A 26,050-nucleotide genomic window follows, 5' to 3' on the forward strand; every position below is an offset into this window, starting at 1 on the left:
GCCCCCAAAGTTTTGTGGGATCGCGGTGCACAATGAAATTAGCGAATTTGTTAAATTTTATTTAATCATCAGTTCACCAAAATATAGGTACGTCTTTTCTTATTTCGTCTTAATCAATCTGTCACTTATACTTCATGCACCATCTGTCATCTGTCAGGTCGGTGTGGCCAATGGTTACACCTAAATATTCCCACATATATTTATTTAACCCGGTATATAGGACTGACTACAATTAAAAAGTAAACAATTGTTTTTGTCCATTTTATTTTATTCGCTAAAAAGAACTTACACAATTATTTACAGAAGTTGAGAACGAAATATAACCTCTACTTTATTGTACTCAGGTAAAATTAAAGAAATGTTGACTTATTGCATACATATTGTCAATTGTAAGTTAAAAAATACCACTTAACAAAACATTAACTATGCCATTATTTTTATTTGTATTAATAGTGTTGCCATTTTATGAATTACAAGAAAACTAAGCGCTTAAATATTAAAATCGACATTTTATAGACAAATAAACCTTCATTCTTATAAAATATGCTTTTTATTTCTTTAAAACTAAAAACTATCTTCTATTAATTAAACTAAATAGAAAAAATACCATTAAATATAGTATAATTCTCCTGTTCACAGTTTATATCTACTGAGAAACCAAATTACAAAGTCAACGCACAAAAGAAATACTCGGAAAATATTGCGCTTAAATATACTCATCGTATTGCATATATTCGAATTAAAATAAATTTTGTTGATAATACTTTGAAATTTAAATTACGACTTGAATTTTTAGTAATAGCTTCATGAACTTATTAAAATATATCTAGGATGATTTTAATATAAATCAAGTTGTATATCAAATGATAATTAACTGTTACTTAGTACTGCTTAAATGTTTCCAATTACAAAATATAATACATATCCTATCTTATAACTTATCCTATACCTTTTTTTTAAAATTTGAACACATTAAATACCAGATAATAATAAATAATATCTAATAAAAAATAACACTGCTAATAGCAGTCATTTGAACAGAAAAGAAGAAAAATAATGTATTTTTAAGAAACAAATCACACAATTAGTGTTACCAACTTTATTTTGGAACAAATTATTAATAAGACAATGTGTTAAAATTTGTATAAAATTCCGATCAAAGTCAGTCAACGAACAAGCTGTGTTTGGCGACAATCCATTGCTTAATTATAATAATTTAATAGTTAGGATTAAGTAGAAAACTTATCAACTTGTATAAAGACACTTCAGTATGTTTTATGTGTGTTGTTTCATTATTATCTGTAGACTAGCACACCTATAATATTGCTTATAAACATTGCCATATCTTAGACATAGCTCTAATAAAAGGCAAGGCATCCTCTTCTGTTGAAGAAGTACATAATATCTGTCCTAATTCATCAAATTAGCTTTATTACATTTTAGAAAGGAACACAGAGTCAGTAGTTAAAAATTTCAGCCCGATATTTAGAGAATCAAATGAGCGCGACTTATGTGTGACGTCATTTGTGGCCAAAACGTACATTAAGTTATCCGTAGTACACTACAGTTCGGACGCTGATAAAATGCGTTCTGACGGATCGTGAATGGATGATGTAGCTTTGAGGAGGTGTTCCACTTGCAATGAAAATAAAAAATTAATTCGTTCTGATTAGTAGGAGTGTTTATTGTGTTAGCTTGAGATAAATGTTGTGTTTTTGCTCTAAAGTATGATAGCTGAACGTGATCCAAATGTCTCATATATTTTTTATTTCTGTCCTTTGATTTTGTATGATCTATCGCATTAATTCCGTGGCCGAACACAATTATTTACCTCATAATTTGACATTATGGATCAATTGGTGGGTACTTTGATAAACAAAACGAATTTCAGCGATTTCATTACAAATCTTTGATACATATTACCGATCGACGTGAACATTTTAATTTCTTTATGATCACTTACAACTACAAGACTGGTTTTGTTATGAGTATCCGATTTGTCGATTCTAGGATTTAAAAGCTATAGATTATTTTGTTTGCTATACATAATTAACATTCCTTCGCATTTTAGTCTCTTAGAATCGAAACACGTGTATAAAAGAGGCGACAGTGCACTAATAACTAAGTATTCAACACGAATTTCATTTTAATGTTTTAAAAATATTTATATCATGTATATGTTAGAGATATAGGTACTATAAATTTATAGAATAACTCGCGGCGGCATTGCTGCAATAACAATTCTCTTGACGCGACCAACACAATACAAACGCGGTAAACGTGTTAGTTAATATGCTAATATTTTTTTGTTTAATGTTTATATATATTTATGTTAATTTTACAGTATATGTCACAAAGTTATATAGTCTTGAAGCTACGACCTACGAGGTATCGGAGCTCCGTTTACATATTCAGACGCGTCGCCGTGTAACGTAACGATAAGCACACGACAATAAAAAAATCGGTTCCGATATACAATAATACAACCTACGTTCGTTATTACAGGAACATTTTACAACATACGATTAATATAATTTATAACATGACATCATAATAATAATATTGTGGTGCGTCTCTCTACGTACAAATGTGGAAGATTACTGTTTTTTTTTCTTTCTTCATTGTTCTTACAACATTCTCTCATCTGTAAGTTAAAAAAAAATGTTTATTTGATTTGAATTTGATAATGTTGGTTTTTTTATGCCATAGATGGGTGGACGAGCTCACAGTCCACTTGGTGTTAAGTGGTTACCGGAGCCAATAGGCATTTACAACGTAAATGCGCCACCCACCTTGAGATATAAGTTCTAAGGTCTCAGTACAGTTACAACGGCTGCCCCGCCCTTCAAACCGAAACGCATTACTGCTTCGCGGCAGAAATAGGCGAGGTAGTGGTATCTACCCGCGCGGACTCACAAGAGGTCCTAACACCAGTAATTACGCAGATTATAATTTTGCGGGTTTGATTTTTATTACACGATGTTATTCCTTAACCGTGGATATAGGTAAGGATAAGGTACATACAGATGAGAGTGGTGGTACCGCTACTAGACGGGCAGCTCGTCGGCTTCCTTCTCGCGCTGGCGCACGGCCACGGCGGTCTCCACCAGCAGGTACAGGCACTTGAACTTGTCGCGCTCGCCTTCGCCCGCCGCCGGGACCACCTGCAACACGAGCCAAGTCACAGCCACGCCCCGGGGCAACGAGCCCTCGTGCGGCTCGTTGCCCCGGACATCAATAGTCGTGGTTTTTTTAAAGGAATTTTATGACCTGGTAACTAAGACCTTTAGGTCATGTCTTATTTTAATTTTAATGAAAAAATTTTTTTTATAGAAAAAATTATTTTACTAAATGAAGTTGATTAATATGAAACATTGCATGAAATGAAAAGGAAATGAGACGAGATGATATGGGATGAAATATAATCTCAGTAAAATGTTAGGAATTTACTAAGACTTTTTCAGTGGACTTTTTGGAAGATACCGAGAAGTTACGATCAGCGGCTTTGTTTGATTTTCCCACATTTTTGCACATTCATAGATACTAAACAGTTAATAAACTACCGTTATTACACATTTAACCCTGAAGAAACACTAAATAGACAAAATAAAACAAATCACACAATTTCACTCCTCACGTTCCTGCCAAAAAGTTTTTCAATTGTCATGAAATATTGTTACACCCGTAAAAGTAAAGCCACCTATCGTCGAATAGGAGAAACGAATATCAAAGGACTAGTAAAACCGAGAACGCTCGATAAGCACAGCGCCATCTATTATCAAATATCGGAAACACATATCGAAACTGCTCGACCTGTCAGGAATGTTTTCGATAATACTAGGGGTTTCGTATCGACTATAAAAGCGTTACAGGGAAAGGCAGTTAGTGATCGGATCTACTCGAAGCGAAACAGCGAATGAATCACCTGAAGCGAAGCGGAAGAAGTGAATTGAGAATTTTAAAGGCACTTGCCTTTTAAGTAGAGTGTTAATTTGTATTTCGGTACAATTTTTATTTATTCTGAACTCCAGCGCGTAATAATATTTTACATAAATTCTCAGTTTAATACAAACTAAAATTTCTCAATTTGTCTGTGACCAAAACAAAAAATAGAACCGTTTCAAGTTGAACAATAGAGCACAAGAGTCGTGGCTGTGATCGGTATACATGCCTGCAGCCGTTTCCTGAGCGGGTGCGGCAGTTGCGGAAGATGTGCGAGTTGTGGGTGCCAGCCCCCCGGCGTGCCGCCTTCTCCCTCCCCTTCACCCCCCTCTCCGTCGCCCTCCACGGCCCCCTCCGCCGTGCGCACCGTCACCACCGCCGACGCCGTACTTTAAATACAAAAACAAATTGAAGTATAATATAAGTGCATAACAGTAACATCAGGAGGAGGGCGCCCTCTGAGTTCAAACCTGTAACTCTTAGAATAGAGTAAGCATTAATAATTTCCATACACATTACTTGTTGAATATTAAATATTTTTAGTATTAATTTTCGTGCCAAGAATAGGTAACGAAAACAGTTCCCTTGTATATACTGGTATTTGATTACCAAAATTACTGGACCACAAAATTAATTACATTGAAATTAATTAATGTTATCTTATATTTCAAAGAAATATAATTATACTGCTGTTTTACCAGGGTTTAAATAAAGGAACAGCATCAGTACACAGTAACTGTCAGTTTTTAAAAATATCAACATACCCTCTGACAGCGGGATGTATCTCCTTATCTTCTGGTCCGTATCTGATGACCGACTGCCACACAGAAGGATCGTATTTCACTTCTTCCTCGCTGACCGCACTGGAGGAGTAGCCTTCTTCACCGTCTGCAATGTCATCTCCTTCACTACGATACACCAGTAGACCATCAGTGTACTCTTGCTCTGCGCTGCGGTCTGGATCATTCTGTTGATGGTGCAAATAGATTTAATGCGAGAATTGAAACAATCGTTGTTTTTAACTTAAAATAAATTATTTAGTTATTCATAACTTCAATGAATTTTAACACTATTTCGGATGAATAATTGAAAACCATAAAAATCAATACATTTTGAATGGAATAGAGATCAGAAGTGATTTATTCATTAAGTGTTTCGAGAAATACTCATATTTTATCAACTTGGCAACTGGTGGAAACTTGACTGGTTACATATGCTTTTATTTCTGGTAAGGGCCAAACCTCATACAGGGTTTTCGCATCTAGGGGGTATGCGGAACCAGTGTGAGTTGACGGTCTGTAGGTGTTAGGAGTTGATCATGGACCTAAATGTGTTTTTAGTGCCTTACCCACTAAGCGACTGTATATTTCAGATGCTTGCAGGTACTTTTTTGTTGAATAACATCAGAGGTCTGTCTTGTTGTGGACAAACTCCACCACCTTTCTATGTCTTACCTCAACATCAGCTCCGTCCCAAGAAGCGACAACGACTCCAGAGTTGGACGCGCTGGAGGAAGCGCCCGAGGGTTGTTTCCGTCCGCGGCGTGAGATCGTGTAGTGTAACGGATCATGACCCTCGCGACGTATCATCTCCGGCAAGATGCGACGTCTCGCGTTTATAAACCAGTTACATACCTGGCACGGATTAGGAACAATAAAAGCCATTCATTCATTAATTTCACTTGACTAAAAGTTATCGAAGTCGTTCGAAGTCGTCGTGGCCTAAAGGATAAGACTCGAGATATAAGTTCTAAGGTCTCAGTATAGTTACAACGGCTACCCCACCCTTCGAACCGAAACGCATTACTGCTTCATGGCGGAAATACGCGGGGTGGTGGTACCCGCGCGGACTCACAAGAGGTCCTACCACCAGTAATTATGCCAATTATAATTTTGCGGGTTTGATTTTTATTACACGATGTTATTCCTTCACCGTGGAAGTCAATCGTGAACATTTATTAAGTACGTATTTCATTAGAAAAATTGGTACCCGCTTGCGGGATTCGAACACCGTTGCATCGCTCAACACGAATGCACCGGACGTCTTATCCTTTAGGCCACGACGACTCTAAATTAATTTGAGGTGCTTATTCGTTCTGCTCACCTGCAAGACACTCAAATTGGCCTCCTGGCTGAGCGCTATTTTCTCGGCGTCGCTCGGGTACGCGTTGTACCTGTGGTCGTACAGCCATCGCTTCAATATCTTCACCGAATGCTTGGCGAGGTTCCCTCGACGTTTCCGTATTGTCACTATCTGACCCTGGGGCTGCATGCCGGAGACTCCGTGGAGGATGGTCTGCCGGCGCGACCGGTCCGCCTCGCCGTCTGTGCCGCTCTCATTTTCGTCCGTCGATGAAGTCGAAGGGAAACGGTTTCTTACTGTGGAAATAAACAAAGGTATTATAAGTTTTGGTTAAATTGGTAATAATATGCCGGTAAGAGTAACGCCATCTATCGCTGAATAGCAGAAACGAATATTAAAAAGAACTAGTAACATCGAGAACGCTCGAGAAGTACAACTCCATCTATCGTCAGATAGCGGAAAAACACATCGAAGCTACTCGACTTGCCCAGAATGTTCTCGATAAATCTAGGGATGTCGTGTCGACTGTAAAAGCACTGCTGAGATGACACAAAGGCAGTTAGTAATCGGAACTACTCGAAGCGAAGCAGCGAACGGACCACCTGAAGCGTATTTGGTATTTAATATCAACAATTCAATGTTTTTAATTGAACTTCAATCAAATTTATCCCATTCAAAGAGCTAAAGATGGTTTTTTTTGTTACGATTTTTTTTTTCGAAATTTTTAACATTAAATGGTTTTCCTGTAAATTTGCAAAAATGTCGCTTAAAGCAAGAGTAGCCTTGCGCCTCTCAATATATTGTATCCACTTGACAGATAAAATATATCCTCTGAGTTCACGACATGTACAAAGTTCAACTGGTCAACCCGACTCGCATACCGACATACGACTATTTACACAGAAATCTATATATTCATCCGCGAAGCAAATTTTTTTTACGAGTATTACGCGTATGGGGGAGTATAAAATTCCCCACAAATATAGAGAACTAGAGGTCCCGCAGTAGTCGAAGTTCGACTATAATTAATTGGAATTGTAAGTTTGTACACTATTATGATTGTATTTTCAACGCCAAGACTACAATATAGAAAAATATTAATAAAGACAAACAATCTATTCTCAATTTGACCACAGACGTCAAGAACAACAAAATTTTTACAATAAATAAATAGTACCTATGCATGCGTGTGTGTGTCAAATACATGGGAGTGTGTGTAATGTTTTCTTTATTGATTTAATGTATCTTTTATTCATTATTTTAAAAAAATATTAGAATTGTGCACTTCTTCTTTATATTCTCTATAAGTGTGGAAAATTTCATACTCCTCCATTTTCGTAAAAAGGGATACAAAGTTTTTGCTTCACGTATTAATATATAGATATAGAGAAGTAGTGCAGAATGCAATTCTTTTTTAATTGTGCATACAAATATATTAAATTGATTGATTGATTGAAAATTCTTTATTGCACAAAAACATTGATCATTGAACATTTAAACATTGAAAGCATCAACCGAATGTGCTTCACGAAAACTCGGGGGAAGGCTATTCCAAAGAGGAGTGGCTGAGACAGTAAAGGAATTTGAGTATAACGCATTAAATCAATAAAAAAAACATTACACACACACTACTGCGTATTTGACACACACACGCATATAAGTATACTTTTGTTTAATGTTAAAGTCTGTGTTCGAATTGAGAATAGAATAACATTGTTTGTCTTAATATTATTTGTCTATAATGTAGCCTTGGTGAAATCTGTTATTATAGAAGTATGTTCTTTGATAATACAACCTTAATAACCTTCAAAGTTATAATTTAAATTAATTATGGTCGAATTTCGAACACTCTGCGACCGTTAGTAATAATAATATCCCTATAACGGTAATGTATCAATCGACTCATGGTCATCAATCATCAGTGAGCATTAAATTAGCGTTTCTTTATGACGCGGAACTGTGAGTGGGGGGAGTTTTATCGATCGCGGGGTCAACGTACTACTAGCGAGGGTGACGCAAGAATTAAATCAAGGCCGTCGTTGTTTACAATACTTTCCCCGACTGACCCGAATCGTAATGTATGTTTACAAGAAAATATAGTAGCAGGGATATGCTGTTTTATTTTTTATTTATATCTATACTAATATTATAAAGAGGAAAGACTTGTTTGTTTGTTTGTTTCGAATAGGCTCCGAAACTACTGGACCGATTTGAAAAATTCTTTTTCCATTAGAAGCCGACATTGTCCCTGATGAACATAGGCTACTTTTTTTAATTTTTATTTTATTTAATTTTTTTGGTTTCATGTGTGTGTTTTAATGTTTCCGAAGCGAAGCGAGGGCGGGTCGCTAGTAATTTAGAAAAATGTTAAGCCCTATTTAAGAAGTAAAGTATTAGCTTTAATCTATTGTTAGTGTTAGTATTGATTTTTCTACATAATTCAGTATTAATGATGCACATAATGTTGCGAATTTTTCAAAGCGGCTTTAAAATCACATCATATTTATTATAATACAATGTACTCTTCTGATATCGGATTTTCTTATGGTTTTCCTAAATGAACGAAGCGGTTCCAGGAGAAAGGTTTAGGTGGTTAATTCATTATGGTTTTGTGTAAATTCGCTGAAATTTGACAATGTTTTTTGGAAAAGTTTCAGAGTATTCCGAAACAATTACACTTAGGTCTATAATCTTTCATAAAACATTATCATCTTCTAATAATTATCGTATCTTTAATAGTAATAGAAATTCTCGTTAAATTCTTCTTATGTATTTTATTTAGATTAAAACAGCCTATATACTGTACAATTCGGACAACTATTGGTCTAATTTTTACAAGGTTTTTGCCTATGCGTACTAGAAAAGGACAGTTTTTTTATTGCCCTTTTATGCAGACGAGCGTCCGGCCCACCTGTTGGTGAGTGGTTACCGTCGCCCATGGGCTTCAGCAATGCCAAGGGGCCGAGTCAAGCCCCTGCCTACCATTAATTAATCATATATACGATCGTTAATATTTCGACTGAAATATAAAGATATGATTATTGATGCGTGAGCGCGTTCTGATTTAAAGAGTGGGGGAGGGACGTCTTTTGTACCAATGTAATTGATACTAACCTCAAGGTTCAAGGTGGTAAGTGGAATTCCTGTCATTTTTATATCTATGAACTTTAGTAATCCCTTCAAGGATACATTCTGATTAAATAGAAAAAATCGTGTTTAGTGCTAGGCGTGACTTGCTTCCATCTCATTCTAGCATAAATTGTTTCATGTTTTTTTGCAGAAAACGAACAAAATACGAAATTAAATCGTTTATATTTTCTGTACTTAGTGCGAGTTTATTAATGTTCTCGATAGAGTAAAAGTTAACTCAAATGTGTATGCATTTGGATTACAAAAAAAATTGCTTATATGGGTGGATGAGCTCACGGCCCACCTGGTGTTGAGTGGTTACCGGAGCCCATAGACATCTACAACGTAAATGCCGCAACCCGCCTTAAGACATGAGTTCTAAGGTCTCACTTATAACAGTACAACGGCTGTCCCGCCCTTCAAACCGAAGGTCATTACTGCGTTTGCCTACATTTGCCGCTACGGGCGCTGTTTCAACTGTATACAAATTTGAGTTAACTTTTACGCTATCGAGAACGTTAAGAAATTCGCACCAAGCACCACAGAGCATTGAACTTTGACAACGTAATGCAAATTAAGTCGTACACATTAGTTGGACCTTGCCCGTCGTTTTGCATGACAACAAATAACATTATCGACTTTTGCTTGCGAATGGAATGTTTAAAAAGTTGAAGAATTAAAATAATGTAAATCATTAAGAAATCAATAAATCGAGGTTGAGTGAAGTCAAAGATTTAAAACATCTTAAATTAGAATTTGTGTGTAATCAAATTTAAATTCAAGCTATGATTTATCGCCGAAAGGATACTAATAAGAAATAAAACCTCTAAAAAGCCGCTTACTTCGGGCGTTAGCTAAATCCGGCAAATAATGTGTTTAACGTCTAGTAAGAGATCCGTAGTTGTGATCACATATAGCCTATTTTGTTGCTCTTAGGTAAACATTCGATAGAGTATTCCTTAAAAGAATGCTCCGCGTATTTATTTAATTTAAGAATCAACCATAAAACACCGCTTAATCTAGGCTACTGTTAAAGTTATTTTTTATTGCTTAGTTGGATGGACGAGCTCACAGCCCACCTGGTGTTACTGGAGCCCATAGTCATCTATAACGTAAATGCGACACCCACCTTGAGATATAAGTTCCAAGGTCTCTCAGTACAGTGTAGCCCCACCTTTCAAACCAAAACGCATTACTGCTTCACGGCATAAATAGGCAGGGTGGTGGTACCTACCCGCGCATACTCACAAGAGGCCTATTACCAGTAAACCAGTATAACTAATATTGACGGCTAAGATAACTGTGTAAAAATGTATCCGAATGGCATATAATTTCGTGCTAACACAGAAAACACTATACCCAAACAGTGACGTCAATGTTCACGTTAATCTCTCTGAATCCCACACTTCGAACTGGCTTGATAGTTTAGGAGTGAAAATGGGAAAGATGGATGGATGGAAAGATGGAAGTATGGTTATTAAAAATAAAAAAAGGATATAATATATTATTATTTTGAACGTGTTTTTTTATTACCTATACTGTTTCAACAAAACTTAGAAGGCAGAGTCATGAGGGGTCGAACCTTGCAAGTAATCAGATGAAATGTGAATGCCAATACAGTTAAAACGGTATTTTCGCGTTGAATGATGATGGGAGCGTTTATACATTTATTTTACTTAAAAGTCAATTTAGATTTACATCCAATGTTCTACTGCAGTCTCTCCATTTATTTCTAGTCTTTCATTTAATTATTTCAATTTAGTTGTGTTGTTCCTACGGAACAAAGCAACTCCGAGCTATTGTTTTAAATTACAAAAGCTGGCTGTCTATTATCTCGACGTTTCAATTACGTAACTAAGATATAAGAACGCGACTCCACCTGCTAGCATCATCCGACACGATGCAAGTTATACAAAGGTTTTTGTAGCTTCAGTGACATTATGTTTACTTAGTTACCGGTATGTACTACGAAGTTTGAGTAACACCGCCCAACCTGAGACGCCAGCTCTCAACTATATCACATATTTATAGAACTTTAATAACTTGTTTTTTATGTTTGAGATATTACTGGTGGCCCCTTTCCAGTTTTACCAGGGCAGGTGGGCGAGCGAGGACTCAGCCAGGAGGGGTGAGATTTGGTAACAGCTCTCCGAGCGCCTACAAAGGAGACCTAACAACTCAAGAGCAGCTGCTTCGCGAATGGATCTACTGCCGGATCGGAATCGCGACCCGCTGAGAACATCCGGCGAGAAACTCAGCGCCCTGATGTTTAGGTTAGATTGCACGTCGAACTGTTTGCCGAGTTCGACGAGTATGGTTACCGGATACTAAGAGTTCGACGAGTATGGTTACCGAATAATATAACTGCTGATATTCGTAATTCTTCGTGGCAGTAATTGACAGGATGAGACATTTACTTGTGCACGGTCAATATAATACGCCCAACAATCAGTCAGTTCCCACACAAATATTATGAATTTATGAGTTTTACTCCATCATCATTGTGGACATCCATCAAGTCGTCGTGGCCTAAAGGATAAGACGTCTGGTGCATTCGTATCGAGCGATGCACCGGTGTTCGAATCCCGCTGGCGGGTACCAATTTTTCTAATGAAATACGTACTTAGCAAATGTTCACGATTGACTTCCACGGTGAAGGAATAACATCGTGCAATAAAAATCAAACCCGCAAAATTATAATTTGCGTAATTACTGGTGGTAGGACCTCTTGTGAGTCCGCACGGGTAGGTACCACCGCCCCGCCTATTTCTGCCGTGAAGCAGTAATGCGTTTCGGTTTGAAGGGTGGGGCAGCCGTTGTAACTATACTGAGACCTTAGAACTATATCTGAAGGTGTGTGGCGCATTTACGTTGTAGGTGTTTATGGGCTCCAGTAACCACTTAACACCAGGTGGGCTGTGAGCTCGTCCACAAATCTAAGCAATAAAATAAAAAAAATTAAAAAACATGCACTGAAGTGTCAGTGTTAATGTATAACAATACATGTATGCCATGTATGTAAGCCTATTTGATAACCATAATATACGTATCGTCGTAGCTAAAGGATTAAACGCCCGGTGCATTCGTATCAAGTGATGCAACGTTGTTCGAACCCCGCAGGCGGGTACCAATTTTTCTAAAATAACAAAAAGTACTTAACAAATGTTCACGATTGACTTCCGCGGTGAAGGAATAACATCGTGTAATAAAAATCAAACCCGCAAAATTTTGATTTGCGTAATTTCTGGTGGTAGCACGTCTTGCGAATCCGCACGCGTATGTACCACCACCCTTCGTATTACTGCCGTGAAGCAGTAATGCGTTTCGGTTTGAAGGGTGGGCCAGTCGTTGTACTGTAAAAATGAGACCTTAGAACTCACATCTCAACGTGAGTGGCGGCATTTACTTTGTAGATGTCTATGGGCTCAGGTAACTACTTAACACCAGGTGGTCCGTGAGCTTCTTCACCCATCTAAGCAATAAAAAAAACTGGAGAAAATATTCCCGCCCTCAGCCTTGGCTCGCCCACCTCTCCTGGTGAAGCTAGAAAGGTGTTCAGGCCACCGGTAATCCTTCAATCAAAAAAAAAAAGTTCAGAAAATAGAGAATATTTAGCTGCAGTATCTCCAATGAAGTGTTTGATATTATCACAAGTGACAAACCCTAAGTTTTTTTGTAATGATCATGGTACTAAGATTCAATCATCCAAAAATAGTGAAGAAACAACATTACGTGTGGAAGAAGATAATTGGTGCAATCTTTGGGACTGCCTATTTCATCATGATTATGCGGGGAAAAAAAAATGTCACTAAGTGTCTTTAAAGTTAATACTATATATTTGATAACAACCTGTTTGGGATACATTTCTAAAACAGCATCTTCACAATAGGATCCTCTTTTATTAGGATAATGCTTGTCAGCAAACTCAACTATACAAACTACTTAATGATCAGAATCTTCTGGAGTAAAATTGTTAACTTCAAATTTTATTGTTATTGTTATTCAACTTAATTTCAAAATTATTTATATATATTTATATACATAATTATAATATACAAATTAATTTCAAAATTCCAGAAAATCAAAGGTGACACTAAGTTTGTCAAAAAGAATCCTAACGAGTGGGTCCACTACTTTTCTCAATAGTTTCATCATATGCATTAATACTCAAATGGTGCTTGGAAATATTTTGAAAAACTATAAATGAATTAAGATGTTTCTTTTCTTTATATTCTATAATCCTTCTGTTTCACCCTCATACTCAGTCTGGATATAGGTCATCTAATATCAAGCATGATAAATTATAATCTAATATCAAGCATGTTAAATAAATAACTCGCACATAATAATGATTAAATAGCTAGAATTTGCACTTTGTGTTTCTAAAGGGATATATCACATTCAAGATTATTCAATTTATTATTTTATGGGTTTGATTTTACACATTTGTCAAATTGTGTCAAATCCATATTCTATTATAATATTTTGTATCCGTTCCAGAATAGATCGAATTATTCAGGTAAGTGTAAGGTAGTCCATTTGCCTTATATCATAATATTTCATATAAGATCTGTTATGTATTGTATTTTTAATTAATTACCTTAACTTTTTAAATATCTGTAATAGAACTTATGCTTTTTGCGTTGAATGAAAAATATAAAGCATAAATAACATTTCTTTTTAAAATAAATGATCCCATCTTAAAATAATAAAATTTCATTTATGATTATTTTACTCCTATAGAGTCCAATACCCCAGTTATGTTTTGTGAAGAGGGTGTATGCCCAACCTCTCCAACCTGCACCGATCCGTGATTCCCTTTTCAGTCTTAGTTATGTTTTGGATTTTATTTTCATTTTTTGATCTCAGATCAGAAACCTACCATATATCTTATGTATGTTACTTTATACATTTTGATAACTAAACCCAACTGCAAGTATCTGTTTTAGATTGAAAAACATCAAGGCGTGCAAATAGTTTTTGTTATGAGAGTTTATTAATAATAATAACATGAAAAACAATCAAAGTGTCGCCGCCTAGCGAACCGCGTGATCCAAATGGTTTGACAGCAGCCATCTTGTATGGCTTGACCGCTGTCAATTTCCTGTCATTTAGACATTTTAATAAAGTCAATATGAATTCAACAAAAACAAACACAGCAACAAAGTTTTTTGTTGTTATCAATGAAATATTTTAGTGTTTTTATAAGTTATTTAAGAGACAAAATACTCCCTTGATTAATGCAATGTAGGCCGACATTACGTAGCTAATGAACGAGCTAAAAATAACCCGAACACGTGCCAATTCTGTTCTGTTTTACAGCACCAGTTATGTTATATAAGAGCATAAGCTTATTTATGGAAACAACAAAGATATTTAACCTACTTTTTCGAATAGATTCGTTAAAAAAGTCTTCTAAAGCTAGGTTTGATAAGCAATGTGGCGACTTGGCGCCATTTTTATTTCTTGAGAACGTACGCTTTGATGACGTAACAGACCTAAATTCTTTTGTATTTGACTTGTATACATTAGTAATGGGGTCGCATCTTATTTTTATCGTAATTTCGAGCCGAAAACAGCATTGTTTTCATGTTAATGTCACCTTGACACATCATGTCAATTTGACAAGAATGGCGGAAACGTGGCGTCGTTTGATTTGGACCGGCGTACCTCCAGGAGATGAGGACTGTTGTCTGTTAGCGACGCGAGCGTCCCTGATGATTTCTCGGGTCAATTCCCTCACGTCACGTCGGTGTTGGAATGCCATTTCGGTCCGGTCGCGCTGTTCTTGTGAGAGACCGGCCGTGGGAGGTAACATAGTTGATCACTCAATCCATGCAAACACTTTGTTTTGGTTCTGGACCACTGACCACAACTGTTAGATTTTTTCAGTACATAAAATTACATTTGACAGCACTGTATCTCAACAAAAACAAAAATAATCGACATGAACTACGTTCTGTGAACGGAATCGAGCTCAACTGTCGAACGGGGGACGGCGGGAATTAAATGCGCCGTCGCGCAACTATCCCTATCTAGCACACTGGAAATTATATTTCCATTTCGCTCACATGTTAGCGCTTTGATGACAGATGCGTGCATAAAATGTCAAAACAAAGCGTGGGGTTTTAAATGTCAAACAATCTGATTGGTTTAATTTTGTAGCGCTCGTACTGCCATCTTTTGATTGTTTTTAAATATTGAACTTCGTTCGTTTACAATTGTTGAATGTAGAGGTAGTTAGTTAATGACAACACTGTTTTGGCACTAGTTTGAATAAAAACTTATACAGAATCTAAAAGAACATAGGTAAAGAACACCATTATTTTAGACCTTAATGCATCTTCACACATGATTTTCTCAAGAAAATAACTAAGAATAAAATTACGAAGTGCAATAATTTCAACCGGTAAAACCTGTGTTTTTCATTATTTTAAATGGTTAAATTGTGGTACTCGTTTAGTTTAAAATACCTACCTGATTTTTGGTTTGGAAGGGGTAAACCTGAAATGGTTAAAGGTAAAATGCCAACTTAGAGTCCATAGACATCACAACAAGAATGTTGTTGCCCGTCTTGTGGTATTTACTGGAAGTGATATTTATAAATAAAAATAAATGATATTTGAATGATGTAATTAAGGTTCAATTTGGTTTGCGTACTATCCGTAAAGAAAAACTGTGTGTGGTTGCAACGACATTTATTGTGCGACTGACTTAAATTTTGACAAGTAAAAATATCGTAATTAGCAAAGAGTATAAGGTTAGTAACAACATACCGCCCACCAAAGGACTACTAAGTTCTTTCTAAATCTATTGCACTAATTACTCAAGGTGACTTCAAAACAATATTCTACAAAACGAAATAAAGGTTGCTTAAATACTAGACATCATAATACAATACAATGCTTAACTTGAGACTTAGTATTAATTTAATAATAATATTGCTACAGTGACGTTCTGGTAATAGCATTCATTCTGGCGCATATTAAACATTGATGTACTCATGCTTCTTTGTTATTGATTTTGCCCTTAAGATCCAATACTTTGATCTGAGATAACATAGCATTAACTGAACCCCTCCATGTAGTGTCTTGATATGGGCGTCAGCAACGACCAAGTGTACTAGGGTGTTCTTATTTCCAAGAATAATTGGGTGTTTTCGATCATCAGGTAAGTTAGTATGTTTAAGGCGACCGCCCACCCTGAGGATATGATTCTCATCCAGGTATGGGTTTAGCGATCGTAATTTACTTTTTTTTCTAACTTGTTTCTTATCTCTTAGCCGATCTATTTCTTCTTTAAATTCTTGTTGTACTAACTTAATGCATGTGATAAGCGCCTCTTCAAATTCTTGTGTAGTTATTTCCTTGCTCGTACTTAAATTACTTTTGTATCTTAAAAATCTTTTACAGTAAATAATAGTTTTTAGTAATTCTGGTAACGTATCAAAATCTTCAAACTGAGCGGTTAAAGGTTTTAGTTCTTCTGCATTGTGGTAAGTATTTAATTTTACTGGTTTCATTTCCAATTCTGTTTCTGTTATTCCTGGCTTACTGTATATTATTTCTTTTTTGCATAACCACTTAGACCCTGTCCACCACAACTGTTTCTGTTTCAAGTCCGCCAGCAGCATGCCTCGCGACCCGATGTCTGCAGGATTCTCTTCCGAAGCTACATGGAACCATCGATGTGTGTTTACATTCTCTACAATTTCTACGACCCGGTTCGCCACGAATGTCTTCCATCTATGAGGATCACCAGATAGCCATGCAAGAACAATTGATGAATCTGTCCATGCATAGATGTTAGAAGTAGGTATACGCATTGCATTTTCTATTTGCTTAAGTAACTTTGCTAATAAAAACGCCCCACATAACTCCAGGCGTGGTAGAGACACGGTACGGAGTGGTGCCACTCTAGTACGGGCAGCTAATAGATTGGTGAATACTGAACCATCTTCCCTCTTCACACGAATGTAAGCTACAGCAGCATAGGCTTTCATGGAAGCATCGCTGAAACCATGAACCTCGATGTTTTCCATCTGTGTGCTTACTGTGTTTAGCCATCTTGGAATACCTATCTCTTTTACATGTTCAAAGTCTTCTCTTATTGTCAGCCAATCGTGTAACAGCGATTGGTTAATCTCGTCATCCCAGCCAATCGGTTCTAGCCATAGCCTTTGTATGAGTATCTTAGCCAAAATAGCCAAAAAGCTAGGGGCGATCCATCCCAGTGGGTCAAAAAGTCTTTGAATATCAGATAGTATGCCTCTCTTTGTAATACTGCTTGACCTTGCTGGTAAGTTAACCTTGTATTGAAATTGATCCGTGCCCAGGTTCCATATCAAACCTAGGGCTTGTACTTTTCCATCCAATTTAAAATCCAACTGTGCTAGAGATGTACGTTTGTTTGGTTCTATAAATTTCAAAAATTCAGCAGAATTGGATGACCATTTTGATAATACAAATCCACCTTTCTGTAGAATATTATCTACTTCTTGTGCTCTCTTTATGGCTTCAGGAGCACTGCTCTCCCCCGACATTAGATCGTCCATGTAAAAATCTTCTTTAATAATTCGAACAGCCATTGGATGATTTCGACCTTCATCGTCCGCCACCTGGTGAAGCGTTCTTACAGCCAGGTGAGGAGCCGCCGCTGTACCAAATGTAACACGAAGCATACGATATTCTTTAATCGGGTCTGAATCATTCTCTCTCCACAAAAGGCGTTGATATCGATCGGCGTCTTCTTCATAAAGTAATATTTGCAGGTACATCTTTTGTATATCACTTGCATAGCAAACACGGTGTAATCTCGATCTCATAAGTATATTCCTTAAGTCCTCTTGCAGTTGCGGACCTACAAGCAATTCATCGTTTAGAGAAACGCAGTTGGAGCCCTTCGCTGGACCATCAAATACTACGCGTGTCTTAGAAGTTTCTCTGTCTGCGTGTACCACGGCGTGATGAGGTAAGTATACTGATTTTCTCTCATTTATTTCATTCTTAGGGATTTCTTCCATGTAGTTAGCTTTTATGTATTCTTGCATGACCTTTGTATAATCTTCTTTCAGTTTAGTTTCTTTCTTAAATCTTCTTTCTAGTTGAAGTAACCTTTTTCTAGCTATTTCCTTCGTATTTCCTTCAATCGAAATTGGATTATTTGTATTAAATGGCAGCCTTACTAGATATCTTCCTTCACTATTTCTCGTATGTGTGCTTTCATATATTGTTTCACATAGCTTTTCTTCCTTTGTTAATATTCTCTTTTTATCATTGTCAATTTCCCAGAGAGATTTCAACATATGATCTATATGGACTTGATGATGAAGGACCAGAAATGATTCATTTTCATGGTTATTATCGATTTCTCCGAAGAGGATCCACCCCAGGTTGGTTTCTTGGGCACATGGAGAACCTGGAGGGCCCTTAATAAGTGTTGGTTGCACAATCTGTGCATACTCTTTAACACCAAGAAGTAAGTCTATAGAACCTGGTTGGTAGTAGTCTGGATCTGCCAGGTTGAGTCCTTCTAGATGTGGCCAATGTGTGACAGTTACAGCTTTGGAGGGGATCTTTGTGGTCAACTGTTTACTCATAACATATGCTTGTATGTTGATTTCGAAGCTTGGATTCCAGCGGGAGCCAATCTTAAGTTGAACCACGTGATCAACATTAGTCCTAGTAGATCCCACCCCGATAATACTTCCTCTCGCTGATTGCCTGGTAAGTTTGAGCGTTTGAGCCGCCTTCTCGCTTAAAAATGAAGCCTGCGAACCTTGGTCTACTAGCGCACGAAGAACAACGGTTTGGTTATGCTCGTTCCTCGTTAAAACCATGGCTGTGGCTAGTAGTGCTGTACTTTGCTTAGTTCTGTGATGTGACGCCACCATGCTATTTATAACCTCTTCTTTCTCTTCTACCCCGTGGTGAGATGCACTCGGTTGATTCTTTTCCTCAGTTTGTGCCGAGTCTTGATGGCGGTGGAGAAGAGTGTGATGCCGTCTTCTACATAAGCGACAGGACATTTGTAACTTACACTGGTAAGCAGAATGCCCAGGCACCAAACAGTTAAAACACAGATTGTTGGTCTTGACATAATCAGCTCTTTCTTCAGGTTGCAGTTTGGTAAAATTCTTACAATGACATAATGTATGTTTTTCTTTACAGAGCACGCAAGTTCTTTCATTTGGCTGTGACGTGGTGGCTGTGGCAGTTAGTAAATGTGAACGTTCTCTTACAGGTTTGTCACGGCTGCTACAAGTCCCTGACACGGACAATACAAGTTCTAAGGTACGGTATCTTGACTGCAGGAAATCCTTAAAATTCTCCCAAGTTGGTAGTTCGTCCTCTAATTTTGAATAAGCTGTCTGCTCCCATTCTTTGTGAGACTCCGGGTCTAACTTTTGTATCACAAGGAATATAATTATAGGATCCCAGGAGCTCGTAGGTATGTTTAAATTTTCTAAATTATTCAAACAATCTGTCGTGACGTCTAATAAATTTTTTAATTGATTTGCAGACTGAGAATTAATTTTCTTCTGATTAAATAATTTCTTCAACACTGAGTTAATTATTAATCGTTTATTTCCATACCTTGACTTCAAAATATTCCATGCTTTTTTATAATTGTTTTCCGTGACTTGAATAGGTTTTAATAATGTTTCTGCCTCGCAGCTGACTGCACTCTTAAGATAATATAACTTTTGTACGTCACTTAAAGCCGGGTTCTTATCCACTAAGGAGGTAAATAGGTCTTGAAACGTAGGCCAATCTTCATAGTTTCCAGTGAATTTAGGTAATTCAATTCTCGGTAACCGAACAAGGTTTTCGGTATCCGCAATAATCTTAGAATTATTTGGTGAGGACGTTAAAGTACTCGGCGCGGCTGCTTGTGTGAAAGATTGCAAAAGATCTTTTAAATCGGCTAACAAGACGAGATACAAATCTTCGAACACAAAGTAATCTTCATTTTGAAAATATGGTAACTCTTGTCTTTGTTCTTTCGGTGTTATTTTTACCAATTGTAGATGCGTTTGCTTAAATGTAGTCCAATAGTCTTCGATACATTTGATTCTTGCTTCTACATAACCTCTTGTCAATCTAGCTTTTGGACATTTCTTTAAATTAATTTGAGTTTTGTTTAAGAGCGCAGCGGTATCTTCTAAAACGTTCAAAAGTTCATCCATAGTACCGTCCAACCAGAAAACGGAATAAAATTGTAATATTTATAAATTATGTATAAATTATTTGTCTTTAAATCACTGGAATGTGGTTTACGGTTTACTGGAAAACAATATTTTCACTGACCGGCGTCCATTTTCGATAGCTTGTATGTTCAAAAAAATCCGCTCGAATTTGACCAATATGAATGATGTAATTAAGGTTCAATTTGGTTTGCGTACTATCCGTAAAGAAAAACTGTGTGTGGTTGCAACGACATTTATTGTGCGACTGACTTAAATTTTGACAAGTAAAAATATCGTAATTAGCAAAGAGTATAAGGTTAGTAACAACAATATTTAAAATTAGTCCGGGACAACTCGCTCACGGTCACCTAGCCCTTAATTAGGATTCCCGGACCAGCCAGTCAACGGCACTAAATATTGCGTCACAGGGTAAATTTCAGTTGTCTTAGAAAAAAAATTGCCGTACTTTTTCCCCCCTACATATTCGCTGGTAACCTAGGGGGCTATTCCATTTACGCGTGGACGGGTAGGTGAGCTCACGGGCTCTATCTGAAAGAATTTGCTGACACTAGCCCTAACAAGAGCAATGCTTCGCAGAATCTACCATCGGATCGTAATCGCGACCCACTGAGAAGATCCGGCGAGAAACTCAGTGGGCTACGGCTTGCCGCCTGTCAGAAGCATATTTTTTTTATTGCTTAGATGGGTGGACAAGCTCACAGCCCACCTGGTGTTAAGTGTTTACTAGAGCTCATAGACATCTATCATAGCGGGCTGAAGGTTAGGTTGTGGCGGTTAAGTGTCACCGGTTATCGGGGTCTCTAAGCCTGCTCCTAGCGTTAGAGCTGAAGGTGTCTGATGCAATGGTTATTGGATCTGATAGAAGATGTGTCTAAGGTGTCGACGGTGACTGGCTTCTGCGTGTTCAAGATTCGGGGAGTATTTAGTCAGTGACGGTTATGATAAGGCGATTATAATGAAGTTTCTAGTTTATTCATAATAGTGCAGTATATATGCATCTATAGACTGAAATTGCAAAAGGCGTTGTCACGACCACAATCCTTAAAGTACATAAATTGTGTGATTAACTAAAGCAATAAAAAAAAGAATAACTATTTTTTTGACTAATCAAATACTTGGGTTCAATAAATGAGAGTTAAAAACACATGTTCAACGGACGGATTTATTAAATGCAACACAAATATTAAAAAAACGAATTAAATTTAAATTTATTGAATGTATTTTATCCTATTTAGTACCAAACGTTATTTACACGTAATTATTTATGAGTTATTCTGCATGTTTTCCATCAGTTTCTGGTATACGGTATCGGGGGCTTTCTTCGAGAATTGGAAGTCCAGGTCCGTGAAGTGTTGTTGCTCTGGAACTTCGAAAGACTGCTTCACATTAGGCAGGTTTTCTTGGAGTTTCTCCACGTCCTTGGGATGGGCCAACCAGGCATCGTGGCTGTGGTAAAGATTGACAGGCGCGCTGACTTTGCTCAAGTCGTAACTAGGTGGTTCCGAAGTGCCGTACACTTTCATGTTGGTTTCTGCTCCGTAGTTGTATTTTCTAAAATCGTGCGACGCCACATTCTGACCGTATTGTTTCATGACCCGGGCGGATGTGCCGGCTGGCAGGTGGGCCATCACAACGGGAACTATATCCGCATCCTGGTTGTAAACGTTGATACCCGATATGACGTAGTTCAAGTTGTTACAGACGTGTCTGCAACCGAGTTTTTCCCTGCACGCGGCGCCGCCGAAGGTTTCGATCAGGTGTTTGCCAGGTTCGAAGGCTCCGTGACCGACTTGGTCGTGTATATACTGGTAGAACTTGCTCGTGGGCGCGATCATACGGAAGAGGGGCGAGCGTACATAATTCATGTAAACAATAGGAGACAACGCGTGCATCGAAACGATCTTTTCGTTGTACGAAGGCTGTTCGGACATCAGGGCGAAGAAGGTGGTCGCGCCTTGAGAATGGCCTATGTAATGAAGTCTCTCTTGGCCGCTAATATCCAAAACGTGGTCAATTATAGCGGGTAAGTCGTGAAGAGCGATCTCGTCATTGCTAAACTTCCAGAAGTCATTGAGTGCTGGGTGCTTGCTGACGTGAGAGCGGGAATATTTGTTTCCACGAACATTACCCAGCCATACGTCGTAGCCGGCGTCACAGAGCATGTAAGCGAGTGACTTACTGGGACCCATCAGTAACCAGTCGTCAGCGCTTCCGAGTAAGCCGTGCATTAGAAGCGCGACCGGCTTCTTCTTATCGTCCCTGGTTTGGTGCGTGGGTGGAATGCGCAGGACAGTCAAATGGTAGCCGTCGTCGGTGGCGACCGTGTGTTCTTCTACGGGGTATTGATGTTTCTTGAGCAGCTCAGTAGCGTTTAGGTGGAAGTCCTCATTGTTTTCCCTTTGAGTTTCACTGATAGCGTCGTGGAAGGTATTTTTCTTTGCATCGTCAGTGAAATGATCCCACGTCTTTAGGGAGTCACCGAAAATATCCTCAATATCTTGCTCTGTCTGAACCGGCGAGTTAGGGCCGGAGGCCATTTCTATATTCTTCCAAACGACGGAATCGCCGTGATTGATATCAACTTCTTTCTTGAGTTTCATAATGACAGAATACACCGGCGAGTGGTGTTTCACGTTCATCTTATCGTGCACCTGCTTAGTTTCATCCTCTTGTGAACTGGAGCTTTGTGAACTCGACGATTGGGAGGCTGAATGTGACGCCGCCGCACGAGACGCCGAATCCGAATCCGAATCAGAGTGCTGGTGGCTCCTCTTGTTCAAGGTTTGCTTGTGTAGTTTTTGTTTCTGCTGATGGATCTGCTGTTCGACATAGTCCAGAGGGTGTTGAATGATGTCATCCTGACTGTGTTGTTTCGTCATGAAGATGCTGCAGGAGATGCTCTGCACCAGCGTCAGACACAGCAATGCGTATATAGTCTTCATGTTGCCAACAGTTGATTGTGTGGTAAAGGGAAGAAGCGTGCGCTTTTATAGAAATGTAATCGCTAACTCAGCACTGTTCGTGCGGTACCTATTCTGGTCGGAAACAGATTCGTATGTCAGCATTATGTGTTTTCTAAGCGAAAATCGTTTACACTGCGTTGACTATTTTAGTGTGGAGTAAATATCTTCACGACCTCGTAAATAAATCAGACTAGGCAGGGATATTATTTCGTGGCAATAAAATTCTTGCGTTCGTTCATTTCTTTGTTTTTAGGAGTATATAAAACTAACGTCCATTTTTAAATGGAAAAAGCAATACTCTCCCCTCTGTTTGTTAACCAATTGACGAACTTTGGGGCTGCCAAAAAAACAATTTTGGTTAAAGTCATTTTTATTCGAAATAATAATAACAAAATAGGAAAAAAATGTACTATGAAAAATGGGTCTAAGCAATGATTACTGTCAATGTGTCAATGATTACTGACGGTCGAATTTCGATTAGTGACCGAAGCAGGTTATAATAAAAGTCCTATTTCCAAGACTTTTAAAAATATCAGGGTGTAGCAGCATCATGCGAAAGAGGAAGTTTTTTAGAGTTTTTTAATATTCTGTATGAGTAGAAGACCTGATGAGCTCATGATTGCCCTTTTTAATTATTTACGGCAGGCACCACACACATCACGATGGCAATGATACCATTTACTTAATGGGTCAATTATTTTTTACTATCTTCAACATTTATAACTTAAAAGATATCCACGACTCCAAACTAGGGTTTTCATTTGTGTTATGGGTACCACAAACGATAAAAGAACAGGTACATAGCGCAACAATTGCTGTGGAAGAGTACCTCTAAGCGATTAGCGGTGTATCGCATTCCGATTCGGTAGACTGGTCCTGTTCAAAAATATAGAACGCTAATAACAAAAACAAAGACCTTTTATTCATCATTACCCTTTATTCATCATAGATTATGATAGTACCTTTATATGTATTAGATATTCTCATAGAGTTACTATACTTTTTAACTCCATGGATATTCTTAAACGCTATTGGTGGCAGCAACAGAAGCACAGGGAAACGTAATCGTTAAGCATAAGCGCAGAGTTCCAAATCAATCAATGGTTGGCCTATTTGTAACGTCGGAAATAGTAAAATGAAAATAATACATTACATTTTAAAGCGTAAAAGTATTTAAATTATGTATATGACTTTGCGAACATTGCATAATTTATTTTGCCATGTTTATAAATATAAATTATTAATGTGTAAGGAAAATATATGAACGAACATGAATTTTTAGTTAAAAATGTAGTGATTATTTATATAATAATATTATATTTCTATGAATATTATTTAGTCACAAAAACACAGCTTCATATCACTTAAAGGAATTTTTGAAAAAAATCATTTAGTTTTGTATGTAATGGCTACTCCGGATCGAAAAAATAGCGTGATGAAACTTAACTTAAAAATCGTTTAGCTTGGTAATTGTTATTGATAACAAAATATGCCTATAGTTTATTAATAAGGATATACTTCACTAACGTGGCTATGCTATATGCTATACGCCGACTATATATTTCTACGCTTAAATGATAAAATATATATCGATGGATAAAATCTAATAATTAAACAATAATTGTGTTTTTAATCTACGCCCCGAGGAAAAATTTTTTCTGGTCGTATTATATGCCCGCGTAAGGATCTCCCTCTCTATTAGTGTCTGTTTGGGGGCAATGGATTGATCACACATTAATAAAGCCTGATACTCGTCTATCCAAGACAGCACTGACCTGGAAAGTGTCTGGCAAAAGGAAGAGAGGCCGTCCCAGAACAACTTGGCGTCGCTGTGCTGAGCAGGAACTGGGCGTATTGGGCACGACGAGGGAGAAACTAGAACAGACTGCCCAAGACCGATGCAAATGGAAGATTTTGATTCGAGCTCCAGCAGAGGGTAATAGGAAAGAAGAAGAATAAGTATTAGATTCCCGCACAGGTGTGTACTACCGCCCTACGTATTTCTACTGCCAAGCAAACTTGCGTTCTCTTTCAAGTGTGAGACAATCGTATACAAAAGAGACTTCATGTTTAAGATCTCTAGGTCTATCGGCTTTGTTCGCCCAAGAAAAAAATTACAAATGACTCAAAAGAAGCAATAGTAAACTCAATGTGGGTTGATGGTAAGATTTTTTGGATGGATAAATTTCCGAACGGAATACTTATGTGTCCTAACGCATGGATCAAACCTGGATTATTTTTGAAAACTCAAGTAGGGAGCGGCCAGCGACTTCTGGCGGAAAAGCGAAACACTAGCATTAAGACAATTTTCCCCCCTATCCATTCGCGGATATAGGTGAGCTCACGGCCTCAACCTAAGAGAATTTGCTAAAACTAGCCCTAGCAAAAGCAGTGCTTCGCTGAATCTACCACTGGATCGGAATCGCGACCTGCTGAGAAGATCCGGCGAGAAACTCAGTGGGCTGTCAGAAATTCAGTGGGCTTATAAGACAAGCGTAGGCAGCGGCTTGGATCTGCTCCTGGCATTGCTGACGTCCTTGAGCGATGGCCGTACGCTCGTCTGCCTATACGGCAATTAAAAGAAAAAGCTACGTTAAAAGAGCATAAACTAGAGCTGACTCCAACTAACGGAGATCCACCGAAAGACAATAATGTTTTATAGCAACACGTCTCACAGCTTCCAGTATGAAAGCGTCACAATGTTCGAAAAACGTGTTTATTTAGT

The 26,050-nt window shown here is 37.8% G+C and overlaps 3 protein-coding genes across 4 annotated transcripts; all 3 read right to left on the minus strand.

Annotated features, from left to right (window-relative positions):
* Nucleotides 1–247: 247 nt before the first annotated feature.
* Nucleotides 248–15,255, minus strand: Achi (achintya). Of its 2 annotated transcripts, XM_012688716.4 has the most exons (7): nt 14,824–15,255; nt 6,046–6,320; nt 5,397–5,576; nt 4,707–4,909; nt 4,172–4,331; nt 3,025–3,164; nt 248–2,644 (listed from the first exon to the last, which is right to left on the minus strand). In XM_012688716.4, exons 1-6 carry the CDS (start codon nt 14,969–14,971, stop codon nt 3,048–3,050), a joined length of 1,083 nt encoding a protein of 360 aa, XP_012544170.1. In that variant the 5' UTR covers nt 14,972–15,255; the 3' UTR covers nt 248–2,644; nt 3,025–3,047. The 2 variants fall into 2 exon arrangements, with proteins under 2 accessions (XP_012544170.1, NP_001153660.1); NM_001160188.1 differs by lacking the exon at nt 248–2,644 and having other exon boundaries at nt 3,048–3,164; nt 14,824–14,971.
* An 842-nt stretch (nt 15,256–16,097) lies between these two features.
* Nucleotides 16,098–20,472, minus strand: LOC101744643 (uncharacterized). Its single transcript, XM_038017816.1, has 3 exons — nt 20,463–20,472; nt 16,743–19,647; nt 16,098–16,128 (listed from the first exon to the last, which is right to left on the minus strand). The coding sequence occupies exons 1-3, from the start codon at nt 20,470–20,472 to the stop codon at nt 16,098–16,100; spliced, it is 2,946 nt and encodes a 981-aa protein (XP_037873744.1).
* A 1,152-nt stretch (nt 20,473–21,624) lies between these two features.
* LOC693022 (egg-specific protein) lies at nt 21,625–23,304 on the minus strand. The gene is given in 1 exon segment (NM_001126246.1): nt 21,625–23,304. A coding segment is annotated over 1 exon segment (1,680 nt).
* Between the last annotated feature and the right edge of the window lie 2,746 nt (nt 23,305–26,050).

This window comes from Bombyx mori, chromosome 19, assembly GCF_030269925.1.
Source record: "Bombyx mori chromosome 19, ASM3026992v2".
Classification (NCBI taxonomy): Eukaryota; Metazoa; Arthropoda; class Insecta; order Lepidoptera; family Bombycidae; genus Bombyx; species Bombyx mori.